The 24,834-nt window shown below is 74.1% G+C and overlaps 1 protein-coding gene across 1 annotated transcript; it reads right to left on the bottom strand.

The window, feature by feature from the left end:
• Nucleotides 1–1,229: 1,229 nt before the first annotated feature.
• IRAK1 (interleukin 1 receptor associated kinase 1) lies at nt 1,230–22,824 on the bottom strand. The gene is made up of 13 exons (XM_087771859.1): nt 22,596–22,824; nt 6,768–7,040; nt 6,652–6,680; nt 6,034–6,196; nt 5,859–5,956; nt 4,849–5,076; nt 4,227–4,291; nt 3,998–4,112; nt 3,361–3,476; nt 2,637–2,838; nt 2,174–2,242; nt 1,732–1,896; nt 1,230–1,640 (listed from the first exon to the last, which is right to left on the bottom strand). Exons 1-13 carry the CDS (start codon nt 22,780–22,782, stop codon nt 1,386–1,388), a joined length of 1,965 nt encoding a protein of 654 aa, XP_087627985.1. The 5' UTR covers nt 22,783–22,824; the 3' UTR covers nt 1,230–1,385.
• Nucleotides 22,825–24,834: the final 2,010 nt, after the last annotated feature.

The raw sequence follows: 24,834 nt of genomic DNA, 5'->3' as shown, positions 1-24,834 counted from the left end.
CGGGAAGGCGGAGTCACAAGATGGCGGCGCGCTGCTCTAACAAGGGGGTGGGGGGACACACCAAGATGGCGCCGCCCGGTCCCCGGATCTTCCTCCTCCTCTTGCTCCTCCCCGGGGCGCGGAGGAGATGGCGGCGCCTGGCCGAGGCGGGAAGGAAGATGTGGGGCGGCCCCGCCGCCACCGGCGCCCTCCCGCGCCCCCGTGTGTCCGTCCCCCCCCCCCCCCCGGGGAAGGCCCGGATGCGGCGCCCCAAGATGGCGGAGGCGGTAGGTCGAGGCGGCCGCGGCTGCCCAAGATGGCGGCCGCCGCGGGACCCGGATGCGGCCGCTCGCCGCGGCGCCCCTCTCCTTCCCCCCTCCGCACCTGTCCGCAGCCGCCGTCCGCGGGCACCGGGCGCCGCTTTCCCCCGCCGCCGCCGATCGCTCCGGGCCGCCGCCGCCGCGCCGAAAGGCCGAGAGGGGCCCGCCCGCCGCGCAGACTACTGGCTCTTGGGAGCCGCCATTTTGGACGCGTCTCCTCCACCCGCCACAAAGATGGCGCCTCCCGGGACCCGGATGCTGGCGCCCAACGGCGGGGCCGCGGGGTGGGCGGGGCGGCGCACGCGCGCCCCCCCCCAACGGTTTTGGGTTTTTTTTTAATTTTTTTTCTTTTTTTCTTTTTTTCTTTTTTGTCCGAACGCCCGGATTTTGGCGCTTTTTAACCCAGCGGGGCCGCCCGCGGCTCCTCCCCGCGCCGCCTGAGGGGCGGCCGCCATCGCGCCGGAGCGGCGAGGCCCGGAGGTCGCCCGGGGCGGAGGCCGCGCGAAAATTAACGCCCCCCGCGCGAAAATTAACGCCCCTCGTGCGAAATAAATGCCCCTTGCGTGAAAATACACGCCCTCGAGCAAGCATAAAGGCCCCCCCGTGCGAAAATAACCGCCCCTTGTTCAAAAATAAACGTCCTCGTGTGAAAATTGACGTCCCTCGTCCGAAAATAAACACTCCCGTGTGAAAATAAATGCCCCTGTGCGAAAATAAACGCCCTGCTACAAAAATAAATGCCCCTTGTGTGAAAATGCACGCCCTCGAGCGAAAATAAATGCCCACGTGCAAAAATAAACGCCCTTGAGCAAATGTAAAGGCCCCCCGCGCGAAAATAAATGCCCCTTGTTCAAAAATAAATGTCCCCGTGTGAAAATTAACGTCCCCGTGTGAAAATTAACGCCCCCCCCCCCCCCCCCCGTGCAAAAATTAACGTCCGCGTGCAAAAATGAACGCCCCGCGTGGGAAGACGAAGGCCGGGACGGCCTCCTCCTCATCCCCGGCCGCAGCGGAGGCGTGGGGAGGGCCGAGCCGTCGTTTATTGGGGCGGCCCCGCCGCGAGCCCCCGCGCCACCGCCGCCGCCGTCACGGCTGGGAGTCGTCGCTCTCCTGCGGCTGGCGGCCGGCGGCGGCGGCCGGGGGCTCCCCCGAGGCCAGCAGCCCCAGGGAGTCGAGCCGGCCCTGCCGGTACAGCGCCAGGCGCTCCATCAGCCGCCGCCGCGCCGGGTTGATCACCAGCCCCGTGGCGGCCGCCATCTTCTCCTCCTCCTCGCTCTCCTCCGGCTGGTTGGGGGGTGCAGGGGGGGTCCCCTCCTGCAGCCGCTCCAGCTCCTCGTACACCTGGTTTTGGGGGGGGGGACGATCGCTGCTGGGGGGGTCCCGCCGGACCCCCTGTCGGCGCCCCGCCGCCATGGCGGCCCCCCACACCCACCTGCGCCATGGTGGGCCGGCGCTTGCTGCGGCGCTGCAGGCAGCGGGCGGCCAGGCGGGCCAGGGCGGCGGCCAGGCCGGGGGGCGGCAGCCCGGCGCGGGGGTCCGGGGGGGGCCCCGATGACCCCCCCCCGTCTTCGTCCTCCTCCTCCTCCAGCAGCTCCTTCTGTGGGGGTGCGGCGTTGGGGGGGACGTTGGAGGGCCCCGGGGGGGCCATTGGGGGGCCCAGGGGGACACTGGGGGGTGTTGGGGGGTCCCGGGGGCTGTTGGGGGTCCCAGGGGGTCCCTGAGAGACGTTGGGGGGTCCCAGGGGGCTGTTGGGGGACATTGGGGGGTCCTGAGGGGACACTGGGGGGTCCCAGGGGGATTTGGGGGATGTTGGGGGGTCCCTGGGGGATGCTGGGGGGCCCCGGGGGGATGTTGGGGGGTGCCGGGGGTCTCACCAGGTAGGTGGTCCGTCCGCGGGCGTCCGTCTCCATGGCCCGGCGCCCCACCAGCACCTCCAGCAGCACCTGGGGGGGGCTCGGGCTGCTTCGGGGGCTCCCCTGCCCCCCCCCATTCTGGGGTGCCCCCCATTTTGGGGTCCTTCCCCCCATTTTGGGGTCCTTCCCCCCCATTTCGGGGTCTCCCCCGTTTTGGGGTGTCCCCATTCTGGGTGCCCCCCCATTCTGGTCCCCCCCCCTTTTGGGATACCCCCCCATTCTGGTCCCCCCAGTTCTGGAGTCCCCCCATTCTGAGTCCCCCCCATTCTGGGATACCCCTCCCCCATTTTGGGATACCCCCTCGCCATTTTGGGGTCCCCCCATTCTCGGATACCCCCCCATTTTGGGGTCCCCCCCCATTCTGGGTCCCCCCCCCCCCCCATTTTGGGGTCCCCCCCCCATTCTGGGCCCCCCCCGGGCTCACCACGCCGAAGCTGTAGGTGTCGAGGGCGGGGGCGCGGGCGCCCCCCTGCAGGTACTCCGGGGGGAGGTAGGCCAGGGTCCCCCGCAGGGCGCGCGACCCCCCCAGGGTGCCGCTGCGGCCCCCCCCGCCCCCCCGGGGGGCTCGCGCCAGCCCGAAGTCGCTCAGGCGGGGGCCCAGCCCCGCGTCCAGCAGCACGTTGGAGCTGGGGGGGGGGGGTCGCAGGGGTCCCCACAGCCCCCGGACCCCCGCAGGGACCCCCCCAGGGGGCCAAAAAGCCCCCCAGCCTGCGCCCAGCACCCCCCGCTCCCCCCGGGCTGCCCCAGAGCCCCCCCAGGGGACCCCTGAGCCCCTTAGAGCCCCCCTGGGTACCCCAAAGCCCCCCAAAGCCCCTCAGAGACCCCCAGGGTACCCCAAAGCCCCTCAGAGCCCCCCCAAGCCCTCTGAGCCCCCCAGGGTACAGTAAAGCCCCTCAGAGCCCCCCCAGGATACCCCAAATCCCCCCCAAACCCTTCAGAGCCCCCCAGAGCCCCCCAAAGCTCCCCCAGAGCACCCCAGGGTACCCCAACCCCCCCAAAGCCCTTAGAGCCCCCCAGGGTACCTCAGAGCCCCCCTGGCGTACCCCAAAGCCCCCCAAAGCCCCGCAGAGACCCCTCAAAGCCCTTGGAGCTCCCCAGGGTACCCCAAAGCCCCCCAAAGCCCCCCAAAGCCCCCCCGAGCCCCCCACCTCTTGACGTCGCCGTGCACCAGCGCCGGGCTGTCGCGGTGCAGGAACTGGAGGGCTCGGGCCGTCCCCAGCAGCACGTGCAGGCGCTGGCCCCACGTCAGGGGGGGCTGCCGGCACTGGGGGGGGGGGCTGTCAGCCCCCCCAAACCGCCCCACGCACCCCCAGCTCCCCCACACCCGCCCAAGGCCCCCCCACCTCCCCTATGGCCCTGGGGCACCCCAAAAACCACCCTGAGCATCTCCCCTACGGCCCTAAAGACCCCCCAGGCTGCTCGAGACACCCTGGGACCCCCAGACCTCCCCAGGGACCCCCAAATCCCCCCAGGGACCCCCAAACCTCCTCCAGGGTCACCCCAGAACCCCCACATCTCCCCTATGGCCCTATAGGACCCCCCCGGAGCCACTCAAGACACCCCGGGGACCCCCCAAATCCCCCCCAGGGACCCCAACTGCCCCCAAGGATCCCCAACTGCCCCCAGGGACCCCCCAACCTCCCCAGGGACCCCCAAATCCCCCCAGGGACCCCTCAACCTCCCCCAAGGACCCCCAAATCCCCCCAGGGACCCCCCAACCTCCCCAGGGACCCCCCAAATCCCCCCCGGGACGCCCCAACCTCCCCCGGGACCCCCGGCGCCCACCTGCGCCCCCAGCCGCTGCTCCAGGGACCCGTTGGGCATGAAGACGTAGACCAGGCAGAAGTGCCCCCCCCCGGCGCAGACCCCCGACAGCTCCACGATGTTGGGGGGGCGGTACCTGGGGGGGGGGCGCTTCACGCTGGGGGGGGGGGGGATGGGACCCCCCAACCCCGGCCCCCCAGCCCCCCAGCACCCCCCAGCGCAGCCCGGACCCCCCTGAGCCCCCCATTACCGTGAGAGCTTCTCCACCTCGGTAACGAAGCTGTTAACGAGGACGCCCCAGTCGAGGTCGGCGTCCTGGGGGGGACAAGGTGGGGGGACAGACGTGGGGACATCGTGGGGGTCCCGGGGGGGATATGGGGGTCGCAGGGGGGATATGGGGACACTGGGGGGGTCCCGGGGGGATATGGGGCCATATGGGGGTCCCAGGGGGGATATGGGGACACTGGGGGGGTCCCAGGAGGGATATGGGGACATGGGGACATCATGGGGGTCCCAGGGGGGACATGGGGACACCGTGGGGGTCCCTGGCGAGGGCAGGGGGACACCGTGGGGGTCCTGGGGTGGGATTATGGGGACATATGGGGGTCTCTGGGGGGATACGGGGACACTGGGGGGGGCGTCCCCAGCAAGGATGGGGGGCATAGGGACACCATGGGGGTCCTGGGGGGGGACTATGGGAACGTATGGGGGTCCCAGGGGGGATATGGGGACACGGGGACACCGTGAGGGTCCCCGTTGAGGACAGAGGGACACCGTGGGGGTCCTGGGGTGGGATTATGGGGACATGGGGGGGTCCCAGGGGACACCGCGGGGGTCCCGAGGGGGTGGGGGTGCCCCCCGGCGCCGCGTACCTGCCGCAGGCGCTTGACGGCGTAGTCGGTGTGGCGCAGGCGGGCGCGGTAGACCACCCCGAAGCCGCCCTCGCCCACCTTGTGGGTGTCGGCGAAGCCCCCCGTGGCCCCCGCCAGCTCCCCCAGCCGCCAGCAGAAGGGGTGGGGGGCGGCCGGGGGGGGCGCGGCGGGGCCGGGGGGGGGCCCGGGGCGCAGCGAGGCCAGGGACGAGCACAGCGATGCCAGCGCCTGCGGGACGGGGGCGGTGGGGCGGACCCCCGGCACCCCCCCATCCCCCCAGGGACCCCCCTCATGCCCCCGGGCACCCCCAAATACCCCCAGGGACCCCCCCATCCCCCCAGGGACACGCCTACGGCCTCCCACAGCCCCCCAAACACGCCCAAGACCCCCCAAATACCCCCCAAATACCCCCAGGGCACCCCAAATACCTCCCCCGGACCCCCAAATACCCCTACGGCCCCCCACAGCCCCCCAAATACCCCCCAGGACCCTCAAGTACTCCCCAAATACCCCCAGGGCACCCCAAATACACCCCCCGGACCCCCACGAATGCCCAAATACCCCTATGCCACCCCAAAGACCCCCCAGGACCCCCTAGTGCTCCCCAAATACCCCCAGGGCCCCCCCAGTGCCCCCCAGGACCCCCAAGTGCCCCCCAAATACCCCCAGGGCCCCCAAAGACCCCCCCCCAGGGGCCCCAAGTGCCCCCCAAATACCCCCAGGGCCCCCCAGTACCCCCCAGGGCCCCCAAGTGCCCCCCAAAGACCCCCCCCAGGGGCCCCAAGTGCCCCCCAAATACCCCCAGGGCCCCCCAAAGACCCCCCCAGCGCCCCCAACTGCGCCCCAAATACCCCCAGGGCCCCTCAAATACCCCCCAAATACCCCTATGGCCCCCCCAGCCCCCCAATACCCCCCAGCACCCCCAAGTGCCCCCCAAATACCCCCAGGATCCCCCCCAAAGACCCCCCAGGGCCCCCACTCACCCCCCTTTGCCCCCCCCAGCCCCGTACCTCGTTGGGGGGGGACGGGGGGTCTGGCAATGGGGGGTCCAGGGTGGGGGGGCTGAGGAGGGCGCTGGGGGGGGGCCCCGGGAGGGGCAGGGACGGCGCTGGGGGGGACACGGGGTCAGTTTGGGGGGGGACGGGGCTCCCTGTGCCCCCCCATCACCCCCCTTTCAGGCGTTACCTGGGGGGGGGCCTTTCGGGGGGTCGCAGGCGGAGGCGGGGCTGGCGTCCGAGGGGGGGCCCGGGGGGGCGGTGGGCAGCAGCCGCGGGCTGGGGGCGACGGGGAGCACGGGGGGCTCCGGGGGCAGCGGGGGGCTCCGTGGGGGAGGCCAGGCCCGGGTACCCTGCAGACACGGCGGGGTCAGGGGCTGGGGGGATCCGGGGGGGGCCCAGGGGTATCTTTGGGGTCCTGGGGGGGGGCTTGGGGGACTCTGGGGGCTCAGGGGTCCCAGAGGGGTCTGAAATGGGTGGTGGGGAGGTTTGGGGGATCCCAGGGGGGTCCCAGGGGGTTGCGGGGGGTCCCGGGGGGTCCCAGGGGGGTCTGGGGGGCTCAGGGGTCCCAGGGGGGCCCAGGGGGTTGCGGGGGGTCCCGGGGGGTCCTGGGGATCCCAGGGGGAATTCTGGGGGCGTGTTGGGGGTCCCGGGGGGTCCCAGGGGGTTCAGGGGTCCCAGAGGGGTCTGAAATGGGTGGTGGGGAGGTTTGGGGGATCCCAGGGGGTCCCAGGGGGTTGGGGGGTCCCGGGGGGTCCTGGGGATCCCAGGGGGGCTGAGGGGTCCCAGGGGGGGCCCAGGGGGTTGCGGGGGTCCCGGTGGGATCCTGGGGAGATCCTGGGGATCCCAGGGGGGTCCCGCGGGCGTGTTGGGGGTCCCGGGGGGTCCCAGGGGGCTCAGGGGTCCCAGGGGGGTCCCAGGGGCGTGGGGGGGGTCCCAGAGGGTTCCAGGGGGGTCTCAGGAGGTTGTTGGGGTTCCCAGGGGGTTGGGGGGGGTCCCAGGGGGTCCCGGGGGCGGCGGGGGTCTCACAGGCGGCCAGCAGGTCGTGGGCCCGCAGCAGCCCCAGCCCCCGCAGCAGCTCCAGCAGCTCCCGCAGGCGCCCGTTGCGCTGAGCCCACCCCCACAGCACCGTGGCCGTGGGGCCGGGGCCGGCGGCCGCCAGGCGCAGCTCCCCCTGCTCCGGCACCAGCCGCGAGGCTGCCGCCGTCACCAGTGCTCCCAGTGCCCCCAGTGCCCCCAGTGCCCCCCAACAGCTCCCCCTGCTCCGGCACCAGCCGCGAGGCTGCCGCCGTCACCAGTGCTCCCAGTGCTCCCAGTGCCCCCAGTGCCCCCAGTGCCCCCCAGCAGCTCCCCCTGCTCCGGCACCAGCCGCGAGGCTGCCGCCGTCACCAGTGCTCCCAGTGCCCCCAGTGCCCCCCAACAGCTCCCCCTGCTCCGGCACCAGCCGCGAGGCTGCCGCCGTCACCAGTGCCCCCAGTGCTCCCAGTGCTCCCAGTGCCCCCAGTGCCCCCCAACAGCTCCCCCTGCTCCGGCACCAGCCGCGAGGCTGCCGCCGTCACCAGTGCTCCCAGTGCTCCCAGTGCCCCCAGTGCCCCCCAACAGCTCCCCCTGCTCCGGCACCAGCCGCGAGGCTGCCGCCGTCACCAGTGCTCCCAGTGCCCCCAGTGCCCCCAGTGCCCCCAGTGCCCCCCAGCAGCTCCCCCTGCTCCGGCACCAGCCGCGAGGCTGCCGCCGTCACCAGTGCTCCCAGTGCCCCCAGTGCCCCCAGTGCCCCCCAGCAGCTCCCCCTGCTCCGGCACCAGCCGCGAGGCTGCCGCCGTCACCAGTGCTCCCAGTGCTCCCAGTGCCCCCAGTGCCCCCCAACAGCTCCCCCTGCTCCGGCACCAGCCGCGAGGCTGCCGCCGTCACCAGTGCTCCCAGTGCCCCCAGTGCCCCCAGTGCCCCCAGTGCCCCCCAGCAGCTCCCCCTGCTCCGGCACCAGCCGCGAGGCTGCCGCCGTCACCAGTGCTCCCAGTGCTCCCAGTGCCCCCAGTGCCCCCCAACAGCTCCCCCTGCTCCGGCACCAGCCGCGAGGCTGCCGCCGTCACCAGTGCTCCCAGTGCTCCCAGTGCCCCCAGTGCCCCCCAACAGCTCCCCCTGCTCCGGCACCAGCCGCGAGGCTGCCGCCGTCACCAGTGCTCCCAGTGCTCCCAGTGCCCCCAGTGCCCCCCAACAGCTCCCCCTGCTCCGGCACCAGCCGCGAGGCTGCCGCCGTCACCAGTGCTCCCAGTGCTCCCAGTGCCCCCAGTGCCCCCCAACAGCTCCCCCTGCTCCGGCACCAGCCGCGAGGCTGCCGCCGTCACCAGTGCTCCCAGTGCTCCCAGTGCCCCCAGTGCCCCCCAACAGCTCCCCCTGCTCCGGCACCAGCCGCGAGGCTGCCGCCGTCACCAGTGCTCCCAGTGCTCCCAGTGCCCCCCAACAGCTCCCCCTGCTCCGGCACCAGCCGCGAGGCTGCCGCCGTCACCAGTGCTCCCAGTGCTCCCAGTGCTTCCAGTGCCCCCCAACAGCTCCCCCTGCTCCGGCACCAGCCGCGAGGCTGCCGCCGTCACCAGTGCTCCCAGTGCCCCCAGTGCCCCCAGTGCCCCCAGTGCCCCCCAGCAGCCCCCCCTGCTCCGGCACCAGCCGCGAGGCTCCCGCCGTCACCAGTGCTCCCAGTGCCCCCAGTGCCCCCAGTGCCCCCAGTGCCCCCCAGCAGCTCCCCCTGCTCCGGCACCAGCCGCGAGGCTGCCGCCGTCACCAGTGCTCCCAGTGCCCCCAGTGCCCCCAGTGCCCCCAGTGCCCCCAGTGCCCCCCAGCAGCTCCCCCTGCTCCGGCACCAGCCGCGAGGCTGCCGCCGTCACCAGTGCTCCCAGTGCCCCCAGTGCCCCCAGTGCCCCCCAACAGCTCCCCCTGCTCCGGCACCAGCCGCGAGGCTGCCGCCGTCACCAGTGCTCCCAGTGCTCCCAGTGCCCCCCAACAGCTCCCCCTGCTCCGGCACCAGCCGCGAGGCTGCCGCCGTCACCAGTGCTCCCAGTGCTCCCAGTGCTTCCAGTGCCCCCCAACAGCTCCCCCTGCTCCGGCACCAGCCGCGAGGCTGCCGCCGTCACCAGTGCTCCCAGTGCCCCCAGTGCCCCCAGTGCCCCCAGTGCCCCCCAGCAGCTCCCCCTGCTCCGGCACCAGCCGCGAGGCTGCCGCCGTCACCAGTGCTCCCAGTGCCCCCAGTGCCCCCAGTGCCCCCAGTGCCCCCCAGCAGCTCCCCCTGCTCCGGCACCAGCCGCGAGGCTGCCGCCGTCACCAGTGCTCCCAGTGCCCCCATTGCCCCCAGTGCCCCCAGTGCCCCCAGTGCCCCCCCGCAGCCCCCCCTGCCCCGGCCCCAGCCGCGAGGCTGCCGCCGTCACCAGTGCTCCCAGTGCCCCCAGTCCCCCCAGTGCCCCCAGTAGCTCCCCCTGCTCCGGCACCAGCCGCGAGGCTGCCGCCGTCACCAGTGCTCCCAGTGCCCCCAGTGCCCCCAGTGCCCCCCAGCAGCTCCCCCTGCTCCGGCACCAGCCGCAAGGCTGCCGCCGTCACCAGTGCTCCCAGTGCCCCCAGTGCCCCCAGTGCCCCCAGTGCCCCCCAGCAGCTCCCCCTGCTCCGGCAACAGCCGCGAGGCTGCCGCCGTCACCAGTGCTCCCAGTGCCCCCAGTGCCTTCACTGCCCCCAGTGCCCCCCACCAGCTCCCCCTGCTCCGGCACCAGCCGCGAGGCTGCCGCCGTCACCAGTGCTCCCAGTGCCCCCAGTGCCCCCAGTGCCCCCAGTGCCCCCCAGCAGCTCCCCCTGCTCCGGCACCAGCCGCGAGGCTGCCGCCGTCACCAGTGCTCCCAGTGCTCCCAGTGCCCCCAGTGCCCCCAGTGCCCCCCGTAGCTCCCCCTGCTCCGGCACCAGCCGCGAGGCTGCCGCCGTCACCAGTGCTCCCAGTGCCCCCAGTGCCCCCCAACAGCTCCCCCTGCTCCGGCACCAGCCGCGAGGCTGCCGCCGTCACCAGTGCTCCCAGTGCTCCCAGTGCCCCCAGTGCCCCCAGTGCCCCCCAGCAGCTCCCCCTGCTCCGGCACCAGCCGCGAGGCTGCCGCCGTCACCAGTGCTCCCAGTGCCCCCAGTGCCCCCAGTGCCCCCAGTGCCCCCCAGCAGCTCCCCCTGCTCCGGCACCAGCCGCGAGGCTGCCGCCGTCACCAGTGCTCCCAGTGCCCCCAGTGCCCCCAGTGCCCCCAGTGCCCCCCAGCAGCTCCCCCTGCTCCGGCACCAGCCGCGAGGCTGCCGCCGTCACCAGTGCTCCCAGTGCCCCCAGTGCCCCCAGTGCCCCCCAGCAGCTCCCCCTGCTCCGGCACCAGCCGCGAGGCTGCCGCCGTCACCAGTGCTCCCAGTGCCCCCAGTGCCCCCAGTGCCCCCAGTAGCTCCCCCTGCTCCGGCACCAGCCGCGAGGCTGCCGCCGTCACCAGTGCTCCCAGTGCTCCCAGTGCCCCCAGTGCCCCCAGTGCCCCCCAGCAGCTCCCCCTGCTCCGGCACCAGCCGCGAGGCTGCCGCCGTCACCAGTGCTCCCAGTGCCCCCAGTGCCCCCAGTGCCCCCCAACAGCTCCCCCTGCTCCGGCACCAGCCGCGAGGCTGCCGCCGTCACCAGTGCTCCCAGTGCTCCCAGTGCTCCCAGTGCCCCCAGTGCCCCCAGTGCCCCCCAACAGCTCCCCCTGCTCCGGCACCAGCCGCGAGGCTGCCGCCGTCACCAGTGCTCCCAGTGCCCCCAGTGCCCCCCAGCAGCTCCCCCTGCTCCGGCACCAGCCGCGAGGCTGCCGCCGTCACCAGTGCTCCCAGTGCTCCCAGTGCCCCCAGTGCCCCCAGTGCCCCCCACCAGCTCCCCCTGCTCCGGCACCAGCCGCGAGGCTGCCGCCGTCACCAGTGCTCCCAGTGCTCCCAGTGCCCCCAGTGCCCCCAGTGCCCCCCAACACCTCCCCCTGCTCCAGCACCAGCCGCGAGGCTGCCGCCGTCACCAGTGCTCCCAGTGCCCCCAGTGCCCCCAGTGCCCCCCAACAGCTCCCCCTGCTCCGGCACCAGCCGCGAGGCTGCCGCCGTCACCAGTGCTCCCAGTGCTCCCAGTGCTTCCAGTGCCCCCCAACAGCTCCCCCTGCTCCGGCACCAGCCGCGAGGCTGCCGCCGTCACCAGTGCTCCCAGTGCCCCCAGTGCCCCCAGTGCCCCCAGTGCCCCCCAGCAGCTCCCCCTGCTCCGGCACCAGCCGCGAGGCTGCCGCCGTCACCAGTGCTCCCAGTGCCCCCAGTGCCCCCAGTGCCCCCAGTGCCCCCCAGCAGCTCCCCCTGCTCCGGCACCAGCCGCGAGGCTGCCGCCGTCACCAGTGCTCCCAGTGCCCCCATTGCCCCCAGTGCCCCCAGTGCCCCCAGTGCCCCCCAGCACCCCCCCCTGCTCCGGCCCCAGCCGCGAGGCTGCCGCCGTCACCAGTGCTCCCAGTGCCCCCATCCCCCCCAGTGCCCCCAGTGCCCCCAGTGCCCCCCAGCAGCTCCCCCTGCTCCGGCACCAGCCGCGAGGCTGCCGCCGTCACCAGTGCTCCCAGTGCCCCCAGTGCCCCCAGTGCCCCCAGTAGCTCCCCCTGCTCCGGCACCAGCCGCGCGCCTGCCGCCGTCACCAGTGCTCCCAGTGCCCCCAGTGCCCCCAGTGCCCCCCAGCAGCTCCCCCTGCTCCGGCACCAGCCGCAAGGCTGCCGCCGTCATCAGTGCTCCCAGTGCCCCCAGTGCCCCCAGTGCCCCCAGTGCCCCCCAGCAGCTCCCCCTGCTCCGGCAACAGCCGCGAGGCTGCCGCCGTCACCAGTGCTCCCAGTGCCCCCAGTGCCCTCAGTGCCCCCAGTGCCCCCCAGCAGCTCCCCCTGCTCCGGCACCAGCCGCGAGGCTGCCGCCGTCACCAGTGCTCCCAGTGCCCCCAGTGCCCCCAGTGCCCCCAGTGCCCCCCAGCAGCTCCCCCTGCTCCGGCACCAGCCGCGAGGCTGCCGCCGTCACCAGTGCTCCCAGTGCCCCCAGTGCCCCCAGTGCCCCCCGCGCCCCCCCCAGCTCCCCCTGCTCCGGCACCAGCCGCGAGCTGCCGCCGTCACCAGTGCTCCCAGTGCTCCCAGTGCCCCCAGTGCCCCCAGTGCCCCCCCGCAGCTCCCCCTGCTCCGGCACCAGCCGCGAGGCTGCCGCCGTCACCAGTGCTCCCAGTGCCCCCAGTGCCCCCCAACAGCTCCCCCTGCTCCGGCACCAGCCGCGAGGCTGCCGCCGTCACCAGTGCTCCCAGTGCTCCCAGTGCCCCCAGTGCCCCCAGTGCCCCCCCGCCGCTCCCCCTGCTCCGGCACCAGCCGCGAGGCTGCCGCCGTCACCAGTGCTCCCAGTGCCCCCAGTGCCCCCAGTGCCCCCCAGCAGCTCCCCCTGCTCCGGCACCAGCCGCGAGGCTGCCGCCGTCACCAGTGCTCCCAGTGCCCCCAGTGCCCCCAGTGCCCCCAGTGCCCCCCAGCAGCTCCCCCTGCTCCGGCACCAGCCGCGAGGCTGCCGCCGTCACCAGTGCTCCCAGTGCCCCCAGTGCCCCCAGTGCCCCCCAGCAGCTCCCCCTGCTCCGGCACCAGCCGCGAGGCTGCCGCCGTCACCAGTGCTCCCAGTGCCCCCAGTGCCCCCAGTGCCCCCAGTGCCCCCCAGCAGCTCCCCCTGCTCCGGCACCAGCCGCGAGGCTGCCGCCGTCACCAGTGCTCCCAGTGCCTCCAGTGCCCCCAGTGCCCCCAGTGCCCCCCAGCAGCTCCCCCTGCTCCGGCACCAGCCGCGAGGCTGCCGCCGTCACCAGTGCTCCCAGTGCTCCCAGTGCCCCCAGTGCCCCCAGTGCCCCCCAGCAGCTCCCCCTGCTCCGGCACCAGCCGCGAGGCTCCCGCCGTCACCAGTGCTCCCAGTGCCCCCAGTGCCCCCAGTGCCCCCCAGCAGCTCCCCCTGCTCCGGCACCAGCCGCGAGGCTGCCGCCGTCACCAGTGCTCCCAGTGCCCCCAGTGCCCCCAGTGCCCCCAGTGCCCCCCAGCAGCTCCCCCTGCTCCGGCACCAGCCACGAGGCTGCCGCCGTCACCAGTGCTCCCAGTGCCCCCAGTGCCCCCAGTGCCCCCAGTGCCCCCCAGCAGCTCCCCCTGCTCCGGCACCAGCCGCGAGGCTGCCGCCGTCACCAGTGCTCCCAGTGCCCCCAGTGCCCCCAGTGCCCCCAGTAGCTCCCCCTGCTCCGGCACCAGCCGCGAGGCTGCCGCCGTCACCAGTGCTCCCAGTGCCCCCAGTGCCCCCAGTGCCCCCAGTGCCCCCCAGCAGCTCCCCCTGCTCCGGCACCAGCCGCGAGGCTGCCGCCGTCACCAGGGCTCCCCGTGCCCCCAGTGCCCCCAGTGCCCCCAGTGCCCCCCAGCAGCTCCCCCTGCTCCGGCACCAGCCGTGAGGCTGCCGCCGTCACCAGTGCTCCCAGTGCCCCCAGTGCCCCCAGTGCCCCCCAACAGCTCCCCCTGCTCCGGCACCAGCCGCGAGGCTGCCGCCGTCACCAGTGCTCCCAGTGCTCCCAGTGCCCCCAGTGCCCCCAGTGCCCCCCAGCAGCTCCCCCTGCTCCGGCACCAGCCATGAGGCTGCCGCCGTCACCAGTGCTCCCAGTGCTCCCAGTGCCCCCAGTGCCCCCAGTGCCCCCCAGCAGCTCCCCCTGCTCCGGCACCAGCCGCGAGGCTGCCGCCGTCACCAGTGCTCCCAGTGCCCCCAGTGCCCCCAGTGCCCCCCAGCAGCTCCCCCTGCTCCGGCACCAGCCGCGAGGCTGCCGCCGTCACCAGTGCTCCCAGTGCCCCCAGTGCCCCCAGTGCCCCCAGTGCCCCCCAGCAGCTCCCCCTGCTCCGGCACCAGCCGCGAGGCTGCCGCCGTCACCAGTGCTCCCAGTGCCCCCAGTGCCCCCAGTGCCCCCCAACAGCTCCCCCTGCTCCGGCACCAGCCGCGAGGCTGCCGCCGTCACCAGTGCTCCCAGTGCTCCCAGTGCTCCGAGTGCCCCCAGTGCCCCCCAACAGCTCCCCCTGCTCCGGCAACAGCCGCGAGGCTGCCGCCGTCACCAGTGCTCCCAGTGCTCCCAGTGCCCCCAGTGCCCCCAGTCCCCCCCAACAGCTCCCCCTGCTCCGGCACCAGCCGCGAGGCTGCCGCCGTCACCAGTGCTCCCAGTGCCCCCAGTGCCCCCAGTGCCCCCAGTGCCCCCCAGCAGCTCCCCCTGCTCCGGCAACAGCCGCGAGGCTGCCGCCGTCACCAGTGCTCCCAGTGCCCCCAGTGCCCCCAGTGCCCCCCAGCAGCTCCCCCTGCTCCGGCACCAGCCGCGAGGCTGCCGCCGTCACCAGTGCTCCCAGTGCCCCCAGTGCCCCCAGTGCCCCCCAGCAGCTCCCCCTGCTCCGGCAACAGCCGCGAGGCTGCCGCCGTCACCAGTGCTCCCAGTGCTCCCAGTGCCCCCAGTGCCCCCAGTGCCCCCCAGCAGCTCCCCCTGCTCCGGCACCAGCCGCGAGGCTGCCGCCGTCACCAGTGCTCCCAGTGCCCCCAGTGCCCCCAGTGCCCCCCAACAGCTCCCCCTGCTCCGGCACCAGCCGCGAGGCTGCCGCCGTCACCAGTGCTCCCAGTGCTCCCAGTGCTCCCAGTGCCCCCAGTGCCCCCAGTGCCCCCCAACAGCTCCCCCTGCTCCGGCACCAGCCGCGAGGCTGCCGCCGTCACCAGTGCTCCCAGTGCCCCCAGTGCCCCCCAGCAGCTCCCCCTGCTCCGGCACCAGCCGCGAGGCTGCCGCCGTCACCAGTGCTCCCAGTGCTCCCAGTGCCCCCAGTGCCCCCAGTGCCCCCCAACAGCTCCCCCTGCTCCGGCACCAGCCGCGAGGCTGCCGCCGTCACCAGTGCTCCCAGTGCTCCCAGTGCCCCCAGTGCCCCCAGTGCCCCCCAACAGCTCCCCCTGCTCCAGCACCAGCCGCGAGGCTGCCGCCGTCACCAGTGCTCCCAGTGCCCCCAGTGCCCCCAGTGCCCCCCAACAGCTCCCCCTGCTCCGGCACCAGCCGCGAGGCTGCCGCCGTCACCAGTGCTCCCAGTGCTCCCAGTGCTCCCAGTGCCCCCAGTGCCCCCCAACAGCTCCCCCTGCTCCGGCACCAGCCGCGAGGCTGCCGCCGTCACCAGTGCTCCCAGTGCTCCCAGTGCTCCCAGTGCCCCCAGTGCCCCCCAACAGCTCCCCCTGCTCCGGCACCAGCCGCGAGGCTGCCGCCGTCACCAGTGCTCCCAGTGCCCCCAGTGCCCCCAGTGCCCCCCAACAGCTCCCCCTGCTCCGGCAACAGCCGCGAGGCTGCCGCCGTCACCAGTGCTCCCAGTGCTCCCAGTGCCCCCAGTGCCCCCAGTGCCCCCCAACAGCTCCCCCTGCTCCGGCACCAGCCGCGAGGCTGCCGCCGTCACCAGTGCTCCCAGTGCCCCCAGTGCCCCCAGTGCCCCCAGTGCCCCCCAGCAGCTCCCCCTGCTCCGGCACCAGCCGCGAGGCTGCCGCCGTCACCAGTGCTCCCAGTGCCCCCAGTGCCCCCAGTGCCCCCCAGCAGCTCCCCCTGCTCCGGCACCAGCCGCGAGGCTCCCGCCGTCACCAGTGCTCCCAGTGCCCCCAGTGCCCCCCAGCAGCTCCCCCTGCTCCGGCACCAGCCGCGAGGCTGCCGCCGTCACCAGTGCTCCCAGTGCCCCCAGTGCCCCCAGTGCCCCCAGTGCCCCCCAGCAGCTCCCCCTGCTCCGGCAACAGCCGCGAGGCTGCCGCCGTCACCAGTGCTCCCAGTGCTCCCAGTGCCCCCAGTGCCCCCAGTGCCCCCCAACAGCTCCCCCTGCTCCGGCACCAGCCGCGAGGCTGCCGCCGTCACCAGTGCTCCCAGTGCCCCCAGTGCCCTCAGTGCCCCCAGTGCCCCCCAGCAGCTCCCCCTGCTCCGGCAAGAGCCGCGAGGCTGCCGCCGTCACCAGTGCTCCCAGTGCCCCCAGTGCCCCCAGTGCCCCCCAGCAGCTCCCCCTGCTCCGGCAAGAGCCGCGAGGCTGCCGCCGTCACCAGTGCTCCCAGTGCTCCCAGTGCTCCCAGTGCCCCCAGTGTCCTCCAACAGCTCCCCCTGCTCCGGCACCAGCCGCGAGGCTGCCGCCGTCACCAGTGCTCCCAGTGCTCCCAGTGCCCCCAGTGCCCCCAGTGCCCCCCAACAGCTCCCCCTGCTCCGGCACCAGCCGCGAGGCTGCCGCCGTCACCAGTGCTCCCAGTGCCCCCAGTGCCCCCAGTGCCCCCCAGCAGCTCCCCCTGCTCCGGCAACAGCCGCGAGGCTGCCGCCGTCACCAGTGCTCCCAGTGCTCCCAGTGCCCCCAGTGCCCTCCAACAGCTCCCCCTGCTCCGGCACCAGCCGCGAGGCTGCCGCCGTCACCAGTGCTCCCAGTGCCCCCAGTGCCCCAGTGCCCCCCAACAGCTCCCCCTGCTCCGGCACCAGCCGCGAGGCTGCTGCCGTCACCAGTGCTCCCAGTGCCCCCAGTGCCCCCAGTGCCCCCAGTGCCCCCCAGCAGCTCCCCCTGCTCCGGCAACAGCCGCGAGGCTGCCGCCGTCACCAGTGCTCCCAGTGCTCCCAGTGCTCCCAGTGCCCCCAGTGCCCTCCAACAGCTCCCCCTGCTCCGGCACCAGCCGCGAGGCTGCCGCCGTCACCAGTGCTCCCAGTGCCCCCAGTGCCCCCCAACAGCTCCCCCTGCTCCGGCACCAGCCGCGAGGCTGCCGCCGTCACCAGTGCTCCCAGTGCCCCCAGTGCCCCCCAGCAGCTCCCCCTGCTCCGGCAACAGCCGCGAGGCTGCCGCCGTCACCAGTGCTCCCAGTGCTCCCAGTGCTCCCAGTGCCCCCAGTGCCCTCCAACAGCTCCCCCTGCTCCGGCACCAGCCGCGAGGCTGCCGCCGTCACCAGTGCTCCCAGTGCTCCCAGTGCCCCCAGTGCCCCCCAACAGCTCCCCCTGCTCCGGCACCAGCCGCGAGGCTGCCGCCGTCACCAGTGCTCCCAGTGCTCCCAGTGCCCCAGTGCCCCCCAGCAGCTCCCCCTGCTCCGGCACCAGCCGCGAGGCTGCCGCCGTCACCAGTGCTCCCAGTGCTCCCAGTGCCCCCCGACAGCTCCCCCTGCTCCGGCAACAGCCGCGAGGCTGTCGCCGTCACCAGTGCTCCCAGTGCCCCCAGTGCCCCCCGACAGCTCCCCCTGCTCCGGCACCAGCCGCGAGGCTGCCACCGTCACCAGTGCTCCCAGTGCCCCCAGTGCTACCAGTGCCCCCCAACAGCTCCCCCTGCTCCGGCACCAGCCGCGAGGCTGCCGCCGTCACCAGTGCTCCCAGTGCTCCCAGTGCCCCCAGTGCCCCCAGTGCCCCCCAGCAGCTCCCCCTGCTCCGGCACCAGCCGCGAGGCTGCCGCCGTCACCAGTGCTCCCAGTGCTCCCAGTGCCCCCAGTGCCCCCCAGCAGCTCCTCCTGCTCCGGCACCAGCCGCGAGGCTGCCGCCGTCACCAGTGCTCCCAGTGCCCCCCGACAGCTCCCCCTGCTCCGGCACCAGCCGCGAGGCTGCCGCCGTCACCAGTGCCCCCAGTGCTCCCAGTGCCCCCCGACAGCTCCCCCTGCTCCGGCACCAGCCGCGAGGCTGCCGCCGTCACCAGTGCTCCCAGTGCTCCCAGTGCCCCCCAACAGCTCCCCCTGCTCCGGCACCAGCCGCGAGGCTGCCACCGTCACCAGTGCTCCCAGTGCTCCCAGTGCCCCCAGTGCCCCCCAACAGCTCCCCCTGCTCCGGCAACAGCCGCGAGGCTGCCGCCGTCACCAGTGCTCCCAGTGCTCCCAGTGCCCCCAGTGCCCCCCAACAGCTCCCCCTGCTCCGGCACCAGCCGCGAGGCTGCCGCCGTCACCAGTGCTCCCAGTGCCCCCCGACAGCTCCCCCTGCTCCGGCACCAGCCGCGAGGCTGCCGCCGTCACCAGTGCTCCCAGTGCCCCCAGTGCCCCCCAACAGCTCCCCCTGCTCCGGCACCAGCCGCGAGGCTGCCGCCGTCACCAGTGCTCCCAGTGCCCCCAGTGCCCCCAGTGCCCCCCAGCAGCTCCCCCTGCTCCGGCAACAGCCGCGAGGCTGCCGCCGTCACCAGTGCTCCCAGTGCTCCCAGTGCCCCCAGTGCCCCCAGTGCCCCCCAACAGCTCCCCCTGCTCCGGCACCAGCCGCGAGGCTGCCGCCGTCACCAGTGCTCCCAGTGCTCCCAGTGCCCCCAGTGCCCCCAGTGCCCCCAGTGCCCCCCAACAGCTCCCCCTGCTCCGGCACCAGCCGCGAGGCTGCCGCCGTCACCAGTGCTCCCAGTGCTCCCAGTGCCCCCAGTGCCCCCCAACAGCTCCCCCTGCTCCGGCACCAGCCGCGAGGCTGCCGCCGTCACCAGTGCTCCCAGTGCTCCCAGTGCCCCCAGTGCCCCCCAACAGCTCCCCCTGCTCCGGCACCAGCCGCGAGGCTGCCGCCGTCACCAGTGCTCCCAGTGCTCCCAGTGCCCCCAGTGCCCCCCAACAGCTCCCCCTGCTCCGGCAACAGCCGCGAGGCTGCCGCCGTCACCAGTGCTCCCAGTGCTCCCAGTGCCCCCAGTGCCCCCAGTGCCCCCCAGCACCTCCCCCTGCTCCGGCACCAGCCGCGAGGCTGCCGCCGTCACCAGTGCTCCCAGTGCTCCCAGTGCTCCCAGTGCCCCCCAACAGCTCCCCCTGCTCCGGCACCAGCCGCGAGGCTGCCGCCGTCACCAGTGCTCCCAGTGCTCCCAGTGCCCCCAGTGCCCCCCAACAGCTCCCCCTGCTCCGGCACCAGCCGCGAGGCTGCCGCCGTCACCAGTGCTCCCAGTGCTCCCAGTGCTCCCAGTGCCCCCAGTGCCCCCCAACAGCTCCCCCTGCTCCGGCACCAGCCGCGAGGCTGCCGCCGTCACCAGTGCTCCCAGTGCTCCCAGTGCTCCCAGTGCCCCCAGTGCCCCCAGTGCCCCCCAACAGCTCCCCCTGCTCCGGCACCAGCCGCGAGGCTGCCACCGTCACCAGTGCTCCCAGTGCTCCCAGTGCCCCCAGTGCCCCCCAACAGCTCCCCCTGCTCCGGCACCAGCCGCGAGGCTGCCGCCGTCACCAGTGCTCCCAGTGCTCCCAGTGCTCCCAGTGCCCCCAGTGCCCCCAGTGCCCCCCAACAGCTCCCCCTGCTCCGGCACCAGCCGCGAGGCTGCCACCGTCACCAGTGCTCCCAGTGCTCCCAGTGCCCCCAGTGCCCCCAGTGCCCTCCAACAGCTCCCCCTGCTCCGGCACCAGCCGCGAGGCTGCCGCCGTCACCAGTGCCCCCAGTGCCCCCAGTGCCCCCCGACAGCTCCCCCTGCTCCGGCAACAGCCGCGAGGCTGCCGCCGTCACCAGTGCTCCCAGTGCTCCCAGTGCTCCCAGTGCCCCCAGTGCCCCCCAACAGCTCCCCCTGCTCCGGCAACAGCCGCGAGGCTGCCGCCGTCACCAGTGCTCCCAGTGCTCCCAGTGCCCCCAGTGCCCCCCAACAGCTCCCCCTGCTCCGGCAACAGCCGCGAGGCTGCCGCCGTCACCAGTGCTCCCAGTGCTCCCAGTGCCCCCAGTGCCCCCAGTGCCCCCCAACACCTCCCCCTGCTCCGGCACCAGCCGCGAGGCTGCCGCCGTCACCAGTGCTCCCAGTGCTCCCAGTGCCCCCAGTGCCACCCAACAGCTCCCCCTGCTCCGGCACCAGCCGCGAGGCTGCCGCCGTCACCAGTGCTCCCAGTGCCCCCAGTGCCCCCCAACAGCTCCCCCTGCTCCGGCACCAGCCGCGAGGCTGCCGCCGTCACCAGTGCTCCCAGTGCCCCCAGTGCCCCCCAACAGCTCCCCCTGCTCCGGCACCAGCCGTGAGGCTGCCGCCGTCACCAGTGCTCCCAGTGCTCCCAGTGCCCCCAGTGCCCCCCAACAGCTCCCCCTGCTCCGGCACCAGCCGCGAGGCTGCCGCCGTCACCAGTGCTCCCAGTGCTCCCAGTGCCCCCAGTGCCCCCAGTGCCCCCCAACAGCTCCCCCTGCTCCGGCACCAGCCGCGAGGCTGCCGCCGTCACCAGTGCTCCCAGTGCCCCCAGTGCCCCCAGTGCCCCCCAACAGCTCCCCCTGCTCCGGCACCAGCCGCGAGGCTGCCGCCGTCACCAGTGCTCCCAGTGCCCCCAGTGCCCCCAGTGCCCCCCAACAGCTCCCCCTGCTCCGGCACCAGCCGCGAGGCTGCCGCCGTCACCAGTGCTCCCAGTGCTCCCAGTGCTCCCAGTGCCCCCAGTGCCCCCAGTGCCCCCCAACAGCTCCCCCTGCTCCGGCACCAGCCGCGAGGCTGCCGCCGTCACCAGTGCTCCCAGTGCTCCCAGTGCCCCCAGTGCCCCCCAACAGCTCCCCCTGCTCCGGCACCAGCCGCGAGGCTGCCGCCGTCACCAGTGCTCCCAGTGCTCCCAGTGCCCCCAGTGCCCCCCAACAGCTCCCCCTGCTCCGGCACCAGCCGCGAGGCTGCCGCCGTCACCAGCGCTCACAGTGCTCCCAGTGCCCCCCAACAGCTCCCCCTGCTCCGGCACCAGCCGCGAGGCTGCCGCCGTCACCAGTGCTCCCAGTGCTCCCAGTGCTCCCAGTGCCCCCCAACAGCTCCCCCTGCTCCGGCACCAGCCGCGAGGCTGCCGCCGTCACCAGTGCTCCCAGTGCTCCCAGTGCCCCCAGTGCCCCCAGTGCCCCCCAACAGCTCCCCCTGCTCCGGCACCAGCCGCGAGGCTGCCGCCGTCACCAGTGCTCCCAGTGCTCCCAGTGCTCCCAGTGCCCCCAGTGCCCCCCAACAGCTCCCCCTGCTCCGGCACCAGCCGCGAGGCTGCCGCCGTCACCAGTGCTCCCAGTGCTCCCAGTGCTCCCAGTGCCCCCAGTGCCCCCCAACAGCTCCCCCTGCTCCGGCACCAGCTGCGAGGCTGCCGCCGTCACCAGTGCTCCCAGTGCCCCCAGTGCCCCCCAACAGCTCCCCCTGCTCCGGCACCAGCTGCGAGGCTGCCGCCGTCACCAGTGCTCCCAGTGCTCCCAGTGCCCCCCAACAGCTCCCCCTGCTCCGGCACCAGCCGCGAGGCTGCCGCCGTCACCAGTGCTCCCAGTGCCCCCAGTGCCCCCAGTGCCCCCCACCAGCTCCCCCTGCTCCGGCACCAGCCGCGAGGCTGCCGCCATCACCAGTGCCCCCAGTGCTCCCAGTGCCCCCAGTGCCCCCAGTGCCCCCCAACAGCTCCCCCTGCTCCGGCACCAGCCGCGAGGCTGCCGCCGTCACCAGTGCTCCCAGTGCTCCCAGTGCCCCCAGTGCCCCCCAACAGCTCCCCCTGCTCCGGCACCAGCCGCGAGGCTGCCGCCGTCACCAGTGCTCCCAGTGCCCCCAGTGCCCCCAGTGCCCCCCAACAGCTCCCCCTGCTCCGGCACCAGCCGCGAGGCTGCCGCCGTCACCAGTGCTCCCAGTGCTCCCAGTGCCCCCAGTGCCCCCAGTCCCCCCCAACAGCTCCCCCTGCTCCGGCAAGAGCCGCGAGGCTGCCGCCGTCACCAGTGCTCCCAGTGCTCCCAGTGCCCCCAGTGCCCCCCGACAGCTCCCCCTGCTCCGGCAACAGCCGCGAGGCTGCCGCCGTCACCAGTGCTCCCAGTGCCCCCAGTGCCCCCCGACAGCTCCCCCTGCTCCGGCACCAGCCGCGAGGCTGCTGCCGCCGTCACCAGTGCTCCCAGTGCTCCCAGTGCCCCCCGACAGCTCCCCCTGCTCCGGCACCAGCCGCGAGGCTGCCGCCGTCACCAGTGCTCCCAGTGCTCCCAGTGCCCCCAGTGCGCCCCGACAGCTCCCCCTGCTCCGGGAACAGCCACGAGGCTGCCGCCGTCACCAGTGCTCCCAGTGCTCCCAGTGCTCCCAGTGCCCCCAGTGCGCCCCAACAGCTCCCCCTGCTCCGGCACCAGCCGCGAGGCTGCCGCCGTCACCAGTGCTCCCAGTGCTCCCAGTGCCCCCCGACAGCTCCCCCTGCTCCGGCACCAGACGCGAGGCTGCTGCCGCCGTCACCAGTGCTCCCAGTGCCCCCAGTGCCCCCAGTGCCCCCCAACAGCTCCCCCTGCTCCGGCACCAGCCGCGAGGCTGCCGCCGTCACCAGTGCTCCCAGTGCTCCCAGTGCCCCCAGTGCTCCCAGTGCCCCCCAACAGCTCCCCCTGCTCCGGCACCAGCCGCGAGGCTGCCGCCGTCACCAGTGCTCCCAGTGCCCCCAGTGCCCCCCAACAGCTCCCCCTGCTCCGGCACCAGCCGCGAGGCTGCCGCCGTCACCAGTGCTCCCAGTGCCCCCAGTGCCCCCCAACAGCTCCCCCTGCTCCGGCACCAGCCGCGAGGCTGCCGCCATCACCAGTGCTCCCAGTGCTCCCAGTGCCCCCAGTGCTCCCAGTGCCATCCCCAGCCAGACCCGCGGCTTCCCAGTCCATCCCAGTGCTCCCCCAGCCAGCCCTGCTGTGTCCCAGTCCATCCCAGAGCCCCCAGCCAGCCCTGACAGCTGTCCCGCTGCATCCCAGTCCATCCCAGTGCCATCCCCAGCCAGCCCTGCTGTGTCCCAGTGCCTCCCAGTGCCGTCCCAGCGCACCCCAGTCCGGCCCCAGAGGATCCCAGTCCATCCCAGTGCTCCCCAGCGCCTCCCAGTCCACCCACTTACCGAAGCGCTCCCAGTCCGAGCGGTTCAGCGCGTCCATCAGGCGGCAGAAGCTGCACATGAGCCAGGCGGGCAGCTCGTAGAGGAACGGCCCCGGCCCCGGCCCCGGCCCCGGCCCCGGCCCCGGCCCCGGCCCCGGCCCCGGCCCCGGCCCCGGCCCCGGCCCCGGCCCCGGCCCCGGCCCCGCCATGCTCCCGCCCCGGCTCCGCCGGCCACTTCCCCTTTAAGAGCGGCGGCCGCACTGCGCAGGCGCGCACCGCCCGGGCCGCGCCGCCATTCCCAGCGTGGCGGAAGTGCCGCCCTCCCGCGCCGCGCCGTTGCCGGGGATACGGGCGCCATGTTGAGTGTGGCGGAGCGGCCGGGGGGCGGGGCCGGTGGGAAGGGGGCGGGGCCTGAGCGCGAGGGGCGGTGCCGCCCCGCCGGCGGCTCTTCCCGGGCCCGATTCCCCGCCGTGACATCACCGAGGCGATGACGTCGGCGGGAGGGGGTGGTGTGTGTGTGTGACGTCGCAGCCATGATGTCACGGCTGCCAGGACGCTGGGATGCTCCCGGGAGCCTTCGGGGGGGGGGGGGGGGGGGGATGACATGGGGAGAGAGCTGGGATCCGCTGATGTCACCCAGGGGAATCCCGGGATCTGCTGACGTCACCCAGGGAGACCCGGGATCCACCAGCCCTGCCGCTGCGCGGGGAGATCCGGGATCCCCCGACGCCACGAGGAGAGGTCAGGATCTGCCAGAGCCTCGCGGCGCCATCCAGGCTCCAGCGCCCTGCGGCCGCGGGGACCGGCCCGGGATCCGCCGAGGCCACGCGGAGCCGTCGGGGATCCGCAGCCCCGATGCCGCGTGGAGCGATGCAGGACACGTAACCCTGGCGCGGCACCGAGCCCTCGGCGATCCGCTGGAGCCACGCGGAGCGGGCCGAGATCCGCGGCCTCGGCTGGAGGTGGAGCTGCCGGGGATCCGCAGGTGCCATGCGGAGCCATCGGGGATCTGCTGACGCCACGCAGAGCAGCTGGGATCTGCTGAAGCCACGTGGAGCAGCCGGGATCCATTGACGCCACGTGGAGCGATCCGGGATCCGCTGACGCCACGCGGAGCAATCCGGGATCCGCTGACGCCACGCGGAGCAATCCGGGATCCGCTGACGCCACGCGGAGCGATCCAGGATCCACTGGAGCCACGCGGAGCGATCCGGGATCCACTGGAGCCACGCGGAGCGATCCGGGATCCGCTGACGCCACGCGGAGCAGCCAGGATCTGCTGACGCCACGCGGAGCAGCCGGGATCCGCTGACACCGCGCGGAGCGATCCGGGACACCCCCCACCCCCCCGCCGGCGGCCGAGGGGATCCGGGAGGGAGGGAGCGGGGGGATCCGGCGCCCGAGCGAGCCCGAATGAAAGCGTCAGAGGCGGGAGGCGTTGGGTGTACACAGATTTATAGATCACTCCAGCACAGACACAGAGCCCCGCGGGGGCGGGGATCCCCCGGGGCAGGGGGGCGGGGCGGCGCCGCGGACCCCCCCAAGAAGAATCGACAGCCGAGGGGTTTTTCTTGTAAATTTATAAGGCAAACGTCTCCTCGCGCGACTAGAGATAATAAATAGGTGCGGGGTCGCCCCCCCCGGCGGCTCCGGCCCCCTGATCCCGCCGGATCCCCCCGCCGGATCCCCCCGCCGGCGCCCCCCGCTCTTTTTTTTTGCTCTTTTCGCCGTGTCGGCGGCCCGCGGGGCCGGGCCCCCCGTTATTGCCGGGGGGGGGGCTGGGGCCCGCGGGGGCGAGCGCTAACAGTCCCAGGGGGCTGGGAGAACGGGGGGGGGGGGGGGGGCCCGGGGAGATCCCCCCGCCCCCGGGGCCGGTAAAGTGCAGGACGGGGACCCCCGGGGACGGGGCCGCGCGCGGGCGGCGGCGGCTGCCGGGGGACGGAGACCGGATCCCCCCCCCCCCCCGCCCGGGCCACTCCCCGTTAGATCGACCGGATCCCACCCCACGCCGCGCTCGCGCCCGATTGGCTCTGGACCGGATCCCACCCTGACCCGCGCTCGCGCCCGGTTGGCTGTAGACTGGATCCCGCTCCAAAGTCACGGCCTCTCCTGATTGGCCCCAGACTGGATCCCACCCCAACACACAGTCTCTCCCGACTGGCTCTCAACCAGACCCCACCCCAACCCGGAGTCGCTCCCAACCGGACCGGGACCGGGTCCCAGCCCAAGCCGGAGTGACTCCCGATTGGCTTGAGACCGGA

This window comes from Nipponia nippon, unplaced genomic scaffold, assembly GCF_047370975.1.
Source record: "Nipponia nippon isolate SJK-2023a ecotype South Korea unplaced genomic scaffold, ASM4737097v1 scaffold_35, whole genome shotgun sequence".
NCBI lineage: Eukaryota > Metazoa > Chordata > Aves > Pelecaniformes > Threskiornithidae > Nipponia > Nipponia nippon.
The sequence above is the reverse complement of the archived record's forward strand: the minus strand, read 5'-3'. Positions and strand labels throughout refer to the sequence as shown.